Source organism: Macaca fascicularis, chromosome 10 (genome assembly GCF_037993035.2).
Source record: "Macaca fascicularis isolate 582-1 chromosome 10, T2T-MFA8v1.1".
NCBI classification, from domain to species: Eukaryota; Metazoa; Chordata; class Mammalia; order Primates; family Cercopithecidae; genus Macaca; species Macaca fascicularis.
This window is the reverse complement of record NC_088384.1, coordinates 57,177,510-57,195,109: the sequence shown is the minus strand read 5'-3', so window position 1 is coordinate 57,195,109 and position 17,600 is coordinate 57,177,510. Positions and strand designations below refer to the sequence as shown.

Here is a 17,600-nt window from a genome sequence, read left to right as displayed (position 1 = left end):
TCTATGTGCTGGGTACTTATGGGATCCCCATTTTCCTAACGTAGGAAACAGACCAAATAGGTTAAGTACTTGGCCAGATTACTCCCAGCACTTTGGGAGGCCAAGGCAGGGGGATGGCTCGAGCTCAGGAGATTGGGACCAGCCTGGACAACACTGTGAAACCCCATCTCTACTAAAAATGTACAAAAATAGCTTATTAAAGTTTCTTGTAGGATTCTGGTTACAAAACACTGGTCAAATACACAGGGCATGGTTTGGGCAGGGCCGGGAACAAGGTCGGGCCAGGAAGGGGCCAGGGCCAAGGCAGGGCCAGAGCTAGACTTGGAGGTGTCCTGGCCCTGATTTGTCCTGCCCCAACGTTGGCCCAGCCCTGCTCTGGCACTTCCTGCCATGCCCTGTCCCTGGCCTGAGCATTGGCCCTGGCCCTGTCCTGCTTCTGGCCCTGTCCTGGAGTTGACCAGGCGTTGCCATGGCCCGGTCCTGCCATCGCCTTGCCCTCTGTCCTGGTGCTGCCGTGGCCTCAACCCTCGACCTGCCCTGACCCTGCTCAGCCCTGGAACTAACCTGACTCTGCCTTGGTGCTGGTCCTCTCCTCTCTATGGCCTGGCTCTGGCCCTGCCTTGTACATGCTCCGCCCTGCATGTCCCAACCTGGGCCCAGCCCTGGTCCTACCGTGTTCCTGGCCCTGGTTGTACCCTTGTTCTGGCCCTGACCCTGCCCTGGCTCTCTTCTGGCCCTTCCTTGGTCCTGCTCTGCCCTTCCATGCCCTGGCCTTGCCCTCACCCTGCACTGGCCCTGCACTGGTCCTGCTCAGCCCTGACACTGCCTTGGCCCCGGCTCTGCCTTCTCCCGAGCCTTGTCCTTGCCCTGCCCTGGCCTGACCCTGGGCCTGCCATGTCCATGACGTGGCCCTGGACCTGCCTTGCCATTCTCTGTCCTGGCCCTGTATTGTCCCCACCATGCTCTGGTCCAGCCCTTGCCCTGGTCCTGTTGCCAGTCCTGCTACTACTATGGCCCTGCCCTGTTTTTGGCCATGCCCTGTGTTACTGTAGCCCTGCCCTGCGTTGGCCCTGGCCCTACCCTGGCCTTCTCTTATCCTGGCCTGTCCCTACCCTGGCCTTTTCCACCCTGGCCTTTTCCACCCTGGCCTTTTCTACCCTGGCCTTGCTGTTCCCTGGCCTTGTCCTGCCCTGGCTCTGCCCTTGCTCTGGATCCTCCCTGGTTCTGCCTTCTCCCTGGCCCTGCCCTTGCTCTTGTCCTGTCCCTGGCCCAGCTTTGTCCTGGGTCTGACCCCTGGCCCTGACAATGCCCAGGCCCCACACTGGCCATGCCTTGACCCTGGCCCCTCCTTTGGCCCTGCCCTGGCCCTGTGCTATCTTAGTCCTGCCCTGGCCCTACCCTCACCCTACCCTGGCCCTGCCCTACCCTGGCCTTGCCCTGCCATGATCTTGCCTTTGGCATGCCCTGGCTCTGGTTCTGTCCTGGCCCTGCCCTTGCCCTGGACCCTCCCTGGCCATGTTTTTTCCCTGGTCCTTCTCTGGCCTTGCCCTGGCTCTGGCCCCTTTCTGGTCCTGCCGTGTTTCTGGTCTGCCCTGTCCATGTCCCAGACCTGGCTCTGGTCCTGGACTTACCTCTCCCTGCTCTGCCATACCCTGGCCCATTCCTTGCTCTCCACTGAAGCTGGCCTGCCTTGGCCCTGTGCTACCCTAGACCTTCCCTGACCCTCTGCCAGCCCTGGCCCTGCCATATCCCTGCCCCGGCCCTGGTTCTGCCGTGCTTTGGGCCCTGGCCTTGGTCCTGACTTGTCACTGGCTGTGACCCTGCCCTTGGTTTTTCTTTGGCCGTGACCCTGCCCCCGTTCTGTCCTAGTCCTGGCCCTGTCCCAGTTCTGGTCGTGCCCTGGCCCAGCCCTGACTGGTCAGTGCACTACCTTGGCCCTGCCCTGTCCAACGCTGCCCATGCCGGGGCCCTGCCTTGGCTCTGGTCCTGACTTGGCCATACCCATGGCCCTGCCCCTGGTCCTGCCATATCCCTGACCCTGACTTGGCCCTGGTCCTTATCTGGCTCTGGTCCTGCGCTGCTTCTGGCCCTGCCCTGGCCCTGGCACTACCTTGGCCCTGGCCCTGCCAAGGCTCCCACTTTCCCTGGCCTTTCCTTGACCTTGTGCTACCCTGGCCCTGCCATGCCATGGCCCTGCCTCTGCCTTGGCCCTGCCTCTGCCTTGGCCCTGCTCTGGGCATGGCCTTGGCATTTGGCATGGCCCTGCCCTCCCCTGCCCTGCCCCTACCCTGGACCTGCCCTACCACTACCTGGCCTGTCCCAGCCCTGCCCTGCCCTGACCCCATCCTGGCCCTGTCTTGGCCCTGTGCTACCCTGTCCCTGCACTGTCCTGGCCCTGCCCTTGCACTGGCCTTTCCCTGGCCCAGGCCCTGGATTAACAAAGTTGTATAATCATCAATCACCACTGATTCTATGCAGAACATTTTCATCTTCCCAAAAATAAACCTGTTAGTAGTCACTCCCTGTCCCTCTCCCCTCGCAGCCCTTGGCAACCACTATTGTAGTTTTTTGTCTCTGTGGATTTACTTACTCTCAACTAGACATTTCGTACGAATGGAAACATTCACATGCCTTTTCGTGTGGCATGTACCAAGATTTTTGAAGTATACTTTTTAATTTTTGTCTGATGTTTTCTAGATTTTAAAGTTTAGATTTTTTAATCTTTCTGGATTTAGGTTTTTTTGTTTGTTTTTTTGGGTTTTTTTTTTTTTTTTTTTTTTGAGACAGAGTTCTTGTTGTCCAGGCTAGAGTGCAATGGCGTGATCTTGGCTCACTGCAACATCTGCCTTCCAGGTTCAAGCAGTTCTCCTGCCTTGGTCTCCCTGATTTAACCTGGCTCTGCCTTGGCCTGTCCCCGCCCTGGCCCTACCATGGCCCTGCCCCTCCCGTGGCTCTGCCCTAGTCTTGTGCTGACCCTGACCCAGACCTTGGCCCTGCCCCAGCCTTGTCCTAGACCTGGCCATGGCCCTGCCCCTGCCCTGGACCTGCGCTGGCACTGGCATGGACCCTGGCCCTTGCTCTGGCCCTTTGCTAGTTAAGGCCATACCCTGGCCCAGCCCTGGTCCTGATGCTGTCTTGGCCCTAATTTGCCCTGGCCCTACCCTGACCCTGCTATTCTGGCCCTAGCCCTGGCCCTGTCCTGGCCCTAGCCCCATTGCTGGTCCTGCCATGGCCCTTGTCTTGACATTGCCCTTTCCTGGTCCTGGCCCTGGCCCTGCCCCAGCCCTGCTCTGGCCCTTGTGTGAACCCTGGCGCTGCAGTGGACCTGCATGTAATCCCGAATAGCTGGGATTGCTGGCATGTGCCACCGTGCCTGGCTAATTTTGTATTTATAGTAGAGATGGGGTTTCTCCATGTTGGTCAGGCTGGTCTTGAACTCCCACCCTCAGGTGATCCGCCTGCCTTGGCCTCCCAAAGTGCTAGGATTACAAGTGTGAGCCACCATGCCTGGCTAAAAAATATGTTTTAAAAAATGTATTACCAAAAAAAAAAAAAAAAAAAAAAACTAGCTAGATGTGGTGGCAGGCACCTGTGATCCCAGCTACTCAGGAGGCTGAGGCAGGGAGAATTGCTTGAACCTAGGAGGTGGAGGTTGCAGTGAGCTGAGATCATGCCACTGCACTCTAGACTGGACAACAGAGCGAGACTCCATCTTAAAAAACAAAAAATGAAATAATAAAGTAGTATTCTTACCCTTTTCTACTCACATTCCCACTGAGCTTATTAGTAGTATTGGCTGATGTGTATCCTTCCACTCACATCTACTTACCCATACATTCAAATGCAAAATACACACATGCAGGATGGTTGTGGTTGTATTTTAAAATGAAATTATTTTATGCACATTACTTTGCATCTTGCTTTAAGAAAATATTTTAGCTGTTCCTCAAAATAGTTGATAGAGATTTAACATATTCTGAGTCCTCAGCAGACGGCTTGTGAAGGCAGCACCACAGCAACAGTTGCTCAGAGGGAACTGATTCAGGAACCTCGATTTAGCAATAGAGCCTAGGGTTTTCCAGCTCAGTGTCTTGAGCCTGTCTCTGCTGGTCATGTCAGTTACGTACTATTCAATCCAGAAGGTGCTATTTACATTGTAGTACATACATAGTCATTGCCTACTGAGTCATATAGATAGAAAAGCCAGTTATAAATTTTATGCCCCCCGTTTGCTGCAGCTGTCAGTGGTGAGAAGAATGATTGAGTGTAGCTATAGGAGACTACTTCCATTGGCATGCCGCCTGCCTAACATACACAATTTTGTTAAGATATACAGATAGAATTATTATGCTAATAGCAAATATTTTATGTAGCTCACTATGTTCCACGTACTCTTCTAAGGGCTTCATGTTAATCCCCAGTTATACACCTGGTTGGGGGAGGTGACTCATGCCAGTAATCCTAGCATTTTAGAAGGTTGAGGCAGGAGGATCGCTTGAGCCCAGGAGTTTGAGACTAGCTAGAGCGATATAGTGAGACCCTGTCTTAAAAAAAAAAAAAAAAAAATTTAAATACTTACTGAGGCATGGTGGTGCATGCCTGTAGTCCCAGCTACAATGGGAGGCTGTGGTAGGAGGGTCACTTGAACTTGGAATATTGGGACTGCAGTGAGCGGTGATCAAGCCTCTGCACTCCAGCCTGGGTAACAGAGCGAGACTCTGTCTCATAAGTAAAACGTTTTGTATAGATTCCCATAGAATTGAGTTAGACATCAGGCATAGAATTATTAGCCACTTGATGTCTGGCTTGAGTGTAAAACACGTAATAGGGGGCAGCTTTAAACCATCTCAATCAATAGCCTCTAACTTCTCAAGAAGGTTCTTATTTCATGAATTTCTAAGCGAGAGACTACCTGGATGAAGACATTTGGTGGATACCATTTTGAGATGAGGAATCTCAGTTGGGAAGCAGGGAGACCTCTGCTTTACTGGAGCTGCCAATGATATAGTTGAGTGTCCCCCTGAAAGAAACTTTAGAACAAGACTTTCATCATGCCGCATCTCTATGGAAAAGGAAATTCTTTAAAAGAAAACAAAGGCAAACAATTGATAATCTGATTCTCATGGGAAAGTTTTCATTATAAAAGAAAACAAGGGCTGGGTGCCATGGTTCATGTCTGTAATCCCAATACTTCGGGAGGGTGAGGTGGGTGGGGAACCTGAGGTCAAGAGTTCAAAAACAGCCTGGCCAACATGGTGAAACCCTGTCTCTACTGAAAATACAAAAATCGGCCAGGTGTGGTGGTGTGCACCTGTAGTCCCAGCTACTTGGGAGGCTGAGGCAGGAGAATCACTTGGATTCAGGAGGTAGAAGCTGCAGAAAGCCAAGATAGCACCACTGCACTCCAGCCTGGATGACACAGTGTGACTTCATATCAACAAAAAATGAAAAACAAATAAAAACAATGTATAATGGTCAAAAAAGGACGAAAGAAAGAAAAAAAGGACAAAGTATACTGGTCAGTATTGTAACAGTGAGATAGTCCCTCTTTGAGATTAGAAAATAACAGTATACTCAGAGTAGCATCAATAAGAACCAATGTAAAATAGACAAGATTCACTATCTACAAAAGTCATCTGCACCAAGTAGCAACGTATGAGTGTGTGGTTGAGAATATGGTCAAAATATGTGTCCTAGAAGGAAGAGGCCTCAAGAGAAAGGTCAGAGCTGGAAATGTAGATTAGGGAATCTAGGTCAAAGTTTTGAGATTTTCAGAGTCCTGAGAGAATTTAAAAGGTGAAATAGCTGGGTGTGGTGTCTCATGCCTTTAATCGCAGCACTTCGGGAGGCCAAGGCAGGCAGATCATGAGGTCAGGAGTTCAAGATCAGTCTAGCCAACATAGTGAAATCCCGTCTCTACTAAAAATACAAAAAATTAGCCAGGTTATGGTAGCACATGCCTGTAATCCTAGCTGCTTGGGAGGCTGAGGCAGGAGAATCACTTGAACCCAGGAAGTGGAGGTTGCAGTGAGCCGAGATCATGCCACTGCACTCCAGCCTGGGTGACAGTGGGAGAGTCCATCTCAAAACAAAAAACAAAAACTAAACAAAACAAAAACCAGAAAGGAGTAGAGCTGAACAACACAGGTTGCTGCATTTAGAAATGAAGTGGGGTCAGAGGAGCAGAGGGAGCATTTGGTCACCGCTCGCAGTTGCTGCTGAGTAAAGCGGAGTAAAGTCCTTGACGACCCTTGGAGTTTTTTATTGGAATTATTAAAAATCAGATTTCAGTATAAAAAACAAAGTAAGTGATGAAAAATAGATTTCTAGATGAGACCATGTGTCATAGAGTCCAATGGAAGGGGAGAAACAGGGTAATAGAAAAGCCACAAAAAGTAGACAAAGGTTGTGTTTTTGTTTATTATAGAAAAAATAAACTTTATTTAAAGAGAAGTGATTAAGAGAAAGGGAAAAACTGAAACCTATGGGTGAATACTTAGAATGACATTATTTAACTCAGCCTGAAGACAGATGAGGATCAAAAATGTAATGAACTAGATAAGAGTTTTCTAAAAATCATGTTAGTAAGATGTAATTTAAGAAAACTTGGTATATCTTAAATATTAATGACATTTCTAGAGTATCTTTAAAAACTAAATATAAATATAACTACTATTTTTTTCTTTTTTTTACTAACCCTTAGTATTTTATGTGTAAAAACCCTCATTTGTAACAAAGATTGTTGGCAGTTTAAATTTCAGAAAAGATAATGATGAAAGTATGAATCATTTTTAGCAGTATTAAGAAAAATTACTATTTTTGAAATCTGCCCTCACTGGCATCAGGTTTATAAAATGCACTTTATACACCTGCCTAAATAAGTATTACTCATCCATTTATGAAAAATACGTTTGAGATAAAAGAAGGGTCTCTAGATTTTACAAAATAATTTTAAACACTTTTTTTAAGACTGAAGAAAAAAATGAAGAATTAAGAAAACTTTTTGAGTGAATATCATCACTGGAATATAATGTGAATCGAATAAGAAAGAAAAATCATTAACTAGAACAAAAGGCAACTGGGTAAGGTTTTCCTATTGTAGAACATGTTAACCATTTATTAATTGATTTAACTCTAATTTTACTTGACTAAAACCTAGATACAAATTCATGTTATGTCTGTATTTTCATAATTAAACGAATTCTATTTTGAAATGTATTTTACAAGCTCACAACACAACTTTATAGGCATCTGCGTCGTGGGGGCAGGAGTCAGCTGAGCTGCTGGGGCAAGGTGAAAGTTTTTTGAATGCCAAAATATTATACTTATTTTATTTTATTATTATTATTATTATTTTGCTGGGGGACAGAGTCTGGTTCTGTCTCCCAGGCTGGAGTGCAATGGCCCGATCTCGGCTCACTGTAACCTATGCCTCCAAGCAATTCTCCTGCCTCAGTCTCCTGAGTTGCTGGGATTACAGGTGTGTGTCACCATGCCTGGCTAATTTTTGTATTTTTAGTAGAGACAGGGTTTTTCCAAGTTGGTCAGGCTGGTCTCGAACTCCTGACCTCGTGATCTGCCCGCTGCAGCCTCCCAAAGTGATGTGAGCCACCGCGCCTGGCCACTTACTCTTTAATGGTTTTGAAAACAATGACAAAGCCTTGGACAAGTAATGTCAAGTACACTCTTCATTATCTAGCTTGAATTTTGATTTCTGAAGATATTTTTGCTGTCTGTGGTCATTTTTTCTTCCCTTTGTAGTAACCTCTGCTGCATTCAAATTCTTTAAAGACCTATTTGTGTCATTCTTTAACATCAAAATTTACCTTGATATGTAGCTTATATTTTGTTTCTGCTTCTTTCTTTTTCTTTTAGATATAAAACATATTGGAAGTTTACTCATTTTACACAGTACCTCCGTTGTATACATGAAGTATACATGTTATAAAACTTCTGTTTTACATAAATAAATTTCATATATATATAAATATATGTAAAACCTAAAGAAAAAGTAAAATGAGCATTCACGTTTTGATCACTTTTTTTTTTAATGGAATGTGTCTTTGAAGCCCTGAACACAGCTACTTCTCTATTTATTTACTGAGCACTTAAGTTTGTTTTTGAATCTAATCGACATTTTTCTGACATTGCCTTTCTCTACATGGTTTTGTATCTCTTTCATTTTGTTGACATCATGTCAGCAAAGATCTCTAGATCTCTTCTTCAAAGTCTGTAAATCATCACACATCTCTCTGCCCCTTTCCCTTTTTCTAAAACGGCCTGTTTCCTTTTTCTCCTCAACTCAGATACTAAAGATGTTTTCTTCTCTTTTTCTACATTGAATGATCTCCTTGATGCTTTTTGTGTGTACTTTTTTCTCTTCTTATAGACTGCGGTCAATGGGTGTCAAAATGTATTTTTGTGTCTTTTTCAAACATATGTGTTTTACTTTTTTATCTTGGTTACTCATCTCTGGGTTATGGCTTATATTTAGTAATAGGTTATTTTACTTAGCATACCAACATGGATATGAATAGTTTATTTACAAGAAGTGTAGTTAGGCCAGGTGTGGTGGCTCACACTTGTAATCCCAGCACTTTGGGAGGCCAAGGTGGGTAGATCATTAGAGGTCAGGAGTTCAAGACCAGTCTGACCAGTGAAACCCCATCTCTACTAAAAATACAAAATGAACCAGGCATGGTAGTACACGGCTGTGATCCCAGTTACTTGGGAGGCTGAGACAGGTGAATCACTTGAATCCAGGAGGCAGAGGTTGCAGTGAGCCGAGATCACACCATTGCACGTCGCCCTGGGCAACAAGAGTGAAATTCCATCTCAAAACAAAACAAAACAAAATGTATGGTTATAATATCACTTTACCTGCTATATATGCCATAAATTATTCTTCATATTATTTATCTAAGATTGTAATTTCATATAGAATGCTTTCAAACTATGTTCAGTTGAAACTGAAAGGATCATAGCTTATAGATTTGTTTCTTTGATATGCCATAACATAACATCTTTTTAAACAATTATTAAATAGTTACTCTTAAAAATACTTGACTTACTATGTACATTTTTGCAGATATAAGAAACTCCTGGAAAGGACAATAAATATGTTATATGTATTTGGAAATGAAGACTTTGGTTTCCATGGAGACTTAAAAACAGATAAACTGAAAATGGATATTCTGATTAAGAAGCTAAACCATAAGGTAATTTCTTTTAAAAAAATTATTTTATCTTAAGGTCTAGATTACCTGAGCAAGGCATGCAGGTGTGTTACATAGGTAAACGTGTGCCATGCCATGGTGGTTTGCTGCACCGATCAATCCATCACCTAGATATTAAGCCCCACAGGCATTAGCTATTGATCTTGATGCTCTCCCTCCTGACCCCAACAGGCCCCAGTGTTTGTTGTTTCCCTCCCCAAGTCCGTGTGTTCTCATTGTTCAGTTCCCACTTAAAAGTGAGAAGATGCAGTGTTTGGTTTTTTGTTCCTGCATTAGTTTGCAGAGGATAACAGCTTCAAGTTCATCCATGTCCCTGCAAAGAGCATGACCTCATTCGTTTGTATGGCTCCATAGTATTCCATGGTGTATATATACCACATTTTCTTCATCCCGTCTATCGCTGATGGACATCTGGGTTGATTCCATGTCTTTACTGTTGTGAACGGTGCTGCAGTGAACATACAAATGCATGTATCTTTATAATAGAGTAATTTACATTCCAACATACGGTAATTTTAAATCAGTTTTGGGATCAAAAATCACATAATTTGGGAAAATATTAATAATGAAAAAACCCAAATTCTGCCAAAATATGTTGAGAAAATAGAGGATAAATATATCTTTTCAGATTTTAAATGCATCAGGCTCTTAGTTAATCTTCCCCAGAACTGGGAAGACCTAGAAGGGGAGAGATTGGGCTACATTAATGAGATCCATTTCAATCTCTTGGCCCTGCAGCGGCCATTTCAAAATATGTCAAAAATATATTTAGGGGTTAAATATTTTTATTTCCTTCAGCTTCTTCTCTCTGTGATGCTGGACCGGAATCGGGTTAGAAAGTGAGCCACATTATAAAGTTAATAAAACCCATCTGATGAGATTTTATAGTTTGAAGTGTGTGATTCCCAGACCCTGTGGATAGAAATTGGAGCCAAAGAAAACAAGGTCTTATTCCTCAATATAAATCTCTCAGTGCTTTAAGCAGTGAAAGAAAGATTTTTCATTTAATTTTACTGAGTTGATACTAATGAAAAGAATAGTTTTCAAAACATGAATCCTTTTTTCTATAAAAAGGACATGCTGTTGATTCTCTTAGGCCTTGACCTCTGGCCAGTGATCTGAAACCAAGCAACATCTGTCTCCAGATCACTAGTACCAAAATCACTAGTACCAAATTAATTAGGGGTGGAGGATAACAGGTTTATTGAGAAATAATGAGCACACCATGCAATTCACTAATTATAATATACAATTCATTCACTTTCATATTTTGAGAGAGTTCTGCAGTCCTCGTTACAATCAATTTTAGAACATTTTCATCACCCTAAAAACAAACCCCACATTATTTAGCCATCTTCACTAGTTTCCCCTTCCTCCCTCAGCCCTAGGGAACCACTCACCTTCTTTGTATAGATTTGCCTATAAGCCTCTGAAATAAAAAGCAAGCGGTCTACAGTGACTGGCTTATTTCACTTAGCATAATTTTTCATGCTGCATCTGTGCTGTAGCAGGTATTGATGCAGAGTTTTTGCTCCTTAGTTCAGCTAAATCTGGGTTCTTCTGTCATGACCAGGAAAAATTAAGCACGAAGACACATTGAAGGGTGAGGAGGACAGAATTTATTAAGTGAAAGGAAAGTGCTCAGCAAAGAGAGGGGTCCTGCAAACAGGTTTCCACCTCACAATTGAATACCAGGAGCACATGAGCTGAAGTGGTCAGGCTCCTCCCCTGCATAAGGCGGGAATTCCTGGTGACTCCTCCCCATCCCGCCAGTGCTTGTAGGCCTCCAGTCCTCTGCCGGCATGTCCAGGCAAGACAAGTCCAGGTTCCCTTATCTGCACATAACATTGCAGAAATATCTATTCAAAATCTTTGCCCATTTTTTAAATTGGGTTATCTTGTTGTTTATGAATTGCAGACATTCTTTATATGTCCTATATATGTAAGTCCCTTATCAGATATATGCTTCTCAAATACTTTCTTCTACTCAGTGTCTTACCTTTTCACTTCTTGATACTGTCTTCTCAGGCACAGCAGTTTTCAATTTTGAAGTCCATTGAATCCATTTTTCCTTTGGAGTCATAGCTAAGAAAACACTGCGAAATGCAGTCACAAAGATTTATGCCAGGGTTTTCTTCTGAGGGTTTTATAGTTTTAGCTGTTACAGTTAACTGTTTTGAGTTAATTTTTAAATAAGATATCTGGTCCAGCTTTATTTATTTTTTGCATATGGATACCCAGTTTTCCCAGCACCATTTGTTGAAAAGACTATTCTTTTCCCATTCTGTTCTTTTGTTAACCTTGTATAAAATCAATTGACTGTAAATGTGCAAGTTTATTTTTAGATTATCAACTCTTAGCTTGTTTATGTCTATTCTTATGCCAAGGCCAAATCGAATTTAATGAGGAGTTTTTTTCCATCATATTGCATATTACCAGATGTCTTATGTCATAATAAAAATTAAATGTAGTGGAATATCTTTAACTTCACTTTTTGTGTCTCGAAGATGTCTCTGGCCAGCTTATACCTTACTTAGTCTAAGACATGATGGGAAGTCAGGCTTACAAGACACACTTGATTTCTTTTTTTCTCCGTTCCAACCTTTAGTCTCTTTTCCATTGCCCCACTCTATAGTTATATTTGCGGAAAGTTTTGATCACAGGATATGCTGACGTAGTCTAATATTTAGTGCATTATGTTTTGCTAATTCATTGTACTTCATAGAATCTTCCATAGCTGTCTACCATCCAGGAAGGAGAAGTTTAAGTCTGAGCTGCCAGCTTTCCTCAGTGGAAATCAAGTGAAGTCATCATCTTTCAGTTCGCAGATCCTCTTTCCACCTGGTAGCTGGTTCTCTCGGGTAGCATTGTGGCTAATACTTTTCTTGGTGCCAATCTTGCATTCTCAGAAACCACAGTTCCCTGTATTGACCTCCTTTTGCTGAAACAGAGATGCACAGCTCTGCTTTCTAGCTCAGTAGATGATTCTTGGAATATAAAGTTTAATTCATTCCAAGAAAAAGTCTTAGGAGTGCAGCACTTCAAAATCAGGTAACGTTCAGGCAGTTTATCAGAGACACGTAGTAGATTAGTATTTTGACTTTTGAAATTTCAGAGTGTGCTATAGAGACGCATTGTGGCATAACATAGAGATGGGATGGTCTTAACTCCTCCATACAAACAAGCTTGAAGTAAGGTGAAGGAGAAATTGCATTTGATGTCTTAGCACTCAAAGCGTGCTGTTTATTTTGCTTCTTTGAAGACTAAAAATCATTCCATAATGTTCTCCTTATTTCCTCACTGAGAAAAGGAAAATGAAAATTGAACACTAGATCGATTAATAAATACTCAAAGCTTCTTCTTTTAGGATTTTAGTTCATTGAAATCAGGTAAATGTCTGATTTTGGTTATGTAACCAAGTATTTCTAGTTGTTTCTCAAATCATATGTCTTCTTGCTTCCCAGTCTGGTCTCCTAACTTGAGGGGAAATTGTAAGGAGACACCCTGGCCTTGTTATCAGAGCTCATAATTGAAGGGGGTTTTAGGAAAAGTTCCTCCTCAGCAGCTTATGTCTCTCTCCTGGTTATCTGCTGCTTCTCAGTAATGTTTGCCATCAGTGAATAAATCTCAACATTTATTAGATCCTACTTTAAAGGAGACTCTTTTCTGCTACACAAGTTATGTTTCCTGTCCTTTATTTTTCTAACAATTACCCAGAGTTTTGTGACTTACAAGAAAAACATTTCGTTTGTTCATGAACCTGTGGTTTGGAAAAAGCTTGGCCAGGAGAGCTTGTCTCTGCTCCCCTCAGCTTCTCTAGGAACAGCTGATCATTTGGGGAAATGGAATCATCTGAAGCTTTGCTCACCCACGTGTTTGATGGCTGATACTGGCCATTGGCTGGAACCTTGGTTGGGGCAGGCAGCATGAACACTGACCCTGGCACTGCCAGGCTGTCTTTGTGGCCTGATCTCTCTCACAATCTCTGGGGGCTGAGTTCGAAGGGAAAGCAGTCTGAGATAGGGAAGCCACATGGCATCCCTTTTACTGCATTCTATTCATTAGAAGGAAGTCAATAAGGTTGGCCCATATTCTGTTTTTAAATGGGATGAATATAGCCTCGCTTCTGTTCTAATTGACATATATATATATATATATATATATATATATATATATACACACACACACACACACACACACACACATAATTATGGCCATAGAGTGACATTTTGATACATGTACATAGTGTGTAATGATCAAGCTAACTAGCACATTTACTACTTCAGTCATTTTTCATTTCTTTGAATTATGAACATTCAAAATCTTCTGGCTTTTAAAAAACATACTATAAATCATAGCCATATTCACCCCACAATACCACAGAACACCGGAACTCATTCCTCTTATCTAACTGTAATTCTCTATCCATTAACCAGCCTCCCCTCTCCTACTTCTGTGAGCTTTTTTGTTGTTGTTAAGAGACAGGACTTTTCTAGTGTAGTCTGGGCTCTGGGCAACTGTAGTCATCCAGATTGGAGACAGTGGTTTGATCATAGTTCACTGTAGCCTCAAACTCTTGGGCTCACATGATCCTCACACCTCAGCCTCCTGAGCAGCTGGGATTATGGGCATGCAGCACTGCACCTGTCTGATTTTTGACTTTGTAGAGATGTCTCCCTATGTTGTCCAGGGTGCACTGGAACTTTTGGCCTCAAGTGATTTTCCTGCCTTGGTCTTTTAAAGTGCTAAGAAATAACAGGCATCAGCCATGTTACCCAGCCCTCAGTTTTTCTTCAGCTCCCACACATGAGTGACAATGTGCAGTATTTATCTGCACTTAACATAACATCCCTCAGACTGATCCACGTGGCCACAAATAACAGGGTTTAATTCCTTTATATGGTGAATAGTATTCCATTGTGTATGTGTACCACAGTATTTTGTCCATTCATTTGGTGGTGGACATATAGGTTGATTTGATACATTAGCTGTTGTGAATAGTGCTACAATAAACATGTGAGGACAGGTATCCTTGTGATCTATTGTTTTCTTTTCTGTTGCCTGAATACCCAGTAGTGGGGTTGCTGGGTCCCTGGGCAGTCCCATTATTAGATTTTTGAGAAAAACTCGTGTTGTTTTCTGTAGTGGCTGCACTAATTTACCTTCCCACCAACAGCATGTAAGAGTTTCCTGTTCTCTGGAGCCTCACCAGCATTTGTTATTTTTATATCTTTTCAATGATAGCAATGTATTCAAATTGAAGCAAGATTATATCACATTGTAGATTTGATTTATATTTCCCTGAGGATTAGTGATACTGAACATTTAAAAATTTATTTGTTGGCTATTTGTATTTCTTTTTTCTAAAAACAAGTATAGTTAGATATTTTGTTCGATTTTGAACTCAGATTTTTTTTTTAACAGTCAAGTTGTTTGAGTTTCTTGTACATTTTACATATTAGTCCCTTATCAGATGAATAGTTGACAATATTTTCTCCCACTCTACAGGTTTTCTCTTCACTCAGTTGTTTGCTGGCCAGAAGCTCTTTAGCTCAATGTACTACCATTGGTCCATCATTTGTTTTTTCCTATGCTTCTGATTTCTTACCCATAAAAATCTTTGTGCAGACTAATGTCCTCAAGCCTTTTCCCTATATTTACTTACAGTAGTTTGATAATTTGGGGCCTTACATTTCAGTCTTCAATTGATTATGAGTTTCTTTTTTATATGATGTTACAGAGGAAGCTAGTATCATTCTTCCCCATATGGATATTTAGTTTTCCCAGTGCCATTCATTTGAAGAGACTGTCCTTTCCCCAATGTATGTTCTTGGCACCTTAGTCCAAAATCAGTTGGCTTTAAATATGTGGATTTATTTCTGGGTGCTGTATTCTATGGCCTTTACCCCAAGAATCATGACTTCTTAAAATGCATTTCATATTGTCCTGAAACATTTGCAGTCTAAGGAAAGGCTTATGGCATTGAATCCTTATTTACAGGATTCATTATTTTGTGTCTTTTTGAAATACGGTCTTTGTCTGTCATCCAGGCAGAAGTGCAGTGGTGTGGTCATAATTCACTGCAGCCCTGAACTCTGGGTACAAGCCATCCTTTTGCCTCAGTCTCCCAACTAGCTGGCTCTACATGCATAAGCCACCATGCCCAGATAATTAAAAATAAGTATACACACACACACACACACACACACACACACACACACACACACACACATACACACATATATATAGACATGGGAGTATCACTATTTTGCTCTTGCTGATCTCAAATTCCTGGCCTCCAGTGATCTTTCTGCCACAGCCTCCTAAAGTGCTGGAATTACCGGCATGAGCCACCATCCCTAGTATAGAGTATTAAATTATTTTCAAAGTCTTATTCCCAGAGCCATTTATTGACTTTGGCCTAAATCACCCACTATGATATGTCTGACACCGTTTTGACATATTATGGGGAGTGAGGATGAGGGAGGGGGTTAGACACTTTTCACTGAGAGATCACTTAGTGCCATTGAAGGAGGAACAGAAATGTATTATCAGGAAAATAAAAGTCAGATGAAGTGCAAAAGTTCTCTGGAAAGATGATGACAGTAAAGCATATATTTTTGTGACTCATGGTAGCTTTAACTTTGCTCTTAAAATTCAGAGTAATTTAAGGCTTTACATTTGAAGAATGTACTGTGTTACAGATAACATTTTATTGCAAGTAAATACTTTTCAAAATTTGCTATTGGTTTTGTATTAGATTATTCTTAGTCTATATCAAACTATATTATTTTATTCATGCAGTTTGATGATCTTATGGCAGAGAAGGAAGCTGTATCTTCAAAATGTGTCAGTTTGGTGAAAGACAATCAAGTTCTTCAACAGGAGTTATTATCTATGAGAAAAGTACAACAGGAATGTGAAAAACTTGAGGAGGATAAAAAGATGTTGAAAGAACAAATATTAAATCTTAAGACACATATGGAAAACAATATGGTAGAACTTGGCAAAGTACAAGAATATAAATCAGAGCTAGATAAAAAGGCAATGCAGGCAATAGAAAAATTAGAAGAAATCCATTTACAGGTTAGTTTTTTAAATCAGGTAAGTTTATTTGTAATGTGCTTTCATTTATTTCACTGCAAACTGTATTTTGGATATGTATATATTGTGTTTCTTCTGCCTCTCTTGTAGCAATTTGCTTTGTAGAGTTCTAGAAAAAAATGGCATCTGTTTTTTCTTTTAAACATTTAAATTTCCATTATTACTATAACAAGATCAATCTTTCAGAGTAATGATTCTCACTATGGAGTCATTTGATGATTAAGACCAGTTGGCATAAGAAAAAATTGTGATTTAGAGATTATGTGATACTTTTAAATTGGTCTTAAGCTACATTGTTCTTTGATCACTTTTTAAAATTATGAATGCATTCTATTACTTCTTGTATGACCAGATTACATTAACAGTAACATAATTATGATTTCAAATTTGTATAAATCAGACTTAATTCTGAATTCAGTTATTAGTTTTTTTGATATTGCTGATAAATATGTTAAGCTCCAGCCTTTTTTTTTTTTTTTCTTTTTTTGAGACAGAGTCTTGCTCTGTCACCCAGGCTGGGGTGCAGTGGCCGGATCTCAGGTCACTGCAACCTGCACCTCCCGGGTTTACACCATTCTCCTGCCTCAGCCTCCCGAGTAGCTGGGACTACAGGCGCCCACCACCTCGCCCGGCTAGTTTTTTGTATTTTTTTAGTAGAGATGGGGTTTCACCGTGTTAGCCAGGATGGTCTCGATCTCCTGACCTCATGATCCACCCATCTCAGCCTCCCAAAGTGCTGGGATTACAGGCTTGAGCCACCGCGCCCGGCCCAGCCTCTCTTTTTTTTTTTTTTTTTAACATATTCAAAATTGCTCTTTGAATCACTGACTCAAAATGAAAGGCAAAAATCATATGGTAATTAGGTTATAATTGTTTTAAAAATGTATTCTTTTCATTCATTTTAGACACAAGCACAACATGAAAAACAATTGGAGCAGTTAAGCAAGGATAACATGGCTTCACTAAATAAGAAGGAACTCATGCTTAAAGATGTGGAATGTAAATTCTCCGAAATGAAAACTGCTTATGAAGAGGTTACAACCGAATTGGAAGAATATAAGGAAGCCTTTGCAGCAGCATTGAAAGCTAACAATTCCATGTCAAAAAAAATAACAAAGTAAATCAAAACATACAATTGTAGGAAATGAATTAAGCTCACTAATTTGTTTTGAAAACATAATTTTTAGTGAGATGGCTTCAGGAGATTAGTACGAAGTGAATGCTAATTTGATAATGTAATTTTGGAAAATAATGTTAGTA

The 17,600-nt window shown here is 41.7% G+C and overlaps 2 protein-coding genes across 2 annotated transcripts in view; both read left to right on the top strand.

Moving 5' to 3' along the window:
* Positions 1–390: 390 nt before the first annotated feature.
* On the top strand, positions 391–2,036 carry LOC141407770 (uncharacterized). Its single transcript, XM_074003178.1, is given in 3 exon segments — positions 391–1,146; positions 1,149–1,284; positions 1,870–2,036. Coding segments are annotated over 3 exon segments (1,059 nt in total).
* A 7,061-nt stretch (positions 2,037–9,097) lies between these two features.
* LOC135965575 (ankyrin repeat domain-containing protein 18B-like) overlaps positions 9,098–17,600 on the top strand; it is a 41,840-nt gene continuing 33,337 nt past the window's right edge. Inside the window, exons 1-3 of the mRNA XM_065522641.1 lie at positions 9,098–9,218; positions 16,041–16,322; positions 17,246–17,457. Of these exons, the coding sequence (XP_065378713.1) occupies positions 9,120–9,218; positions 16,041–16,322; positions 17,246–17,457 (593 nt within the window). The 5' untranslated portion in view covers positions 9,098–9,119. The remainder of the gene's footprint in view (positions 9,219–16,040; positions 16,323–17,245; positions 17,458–17,600) is intronic.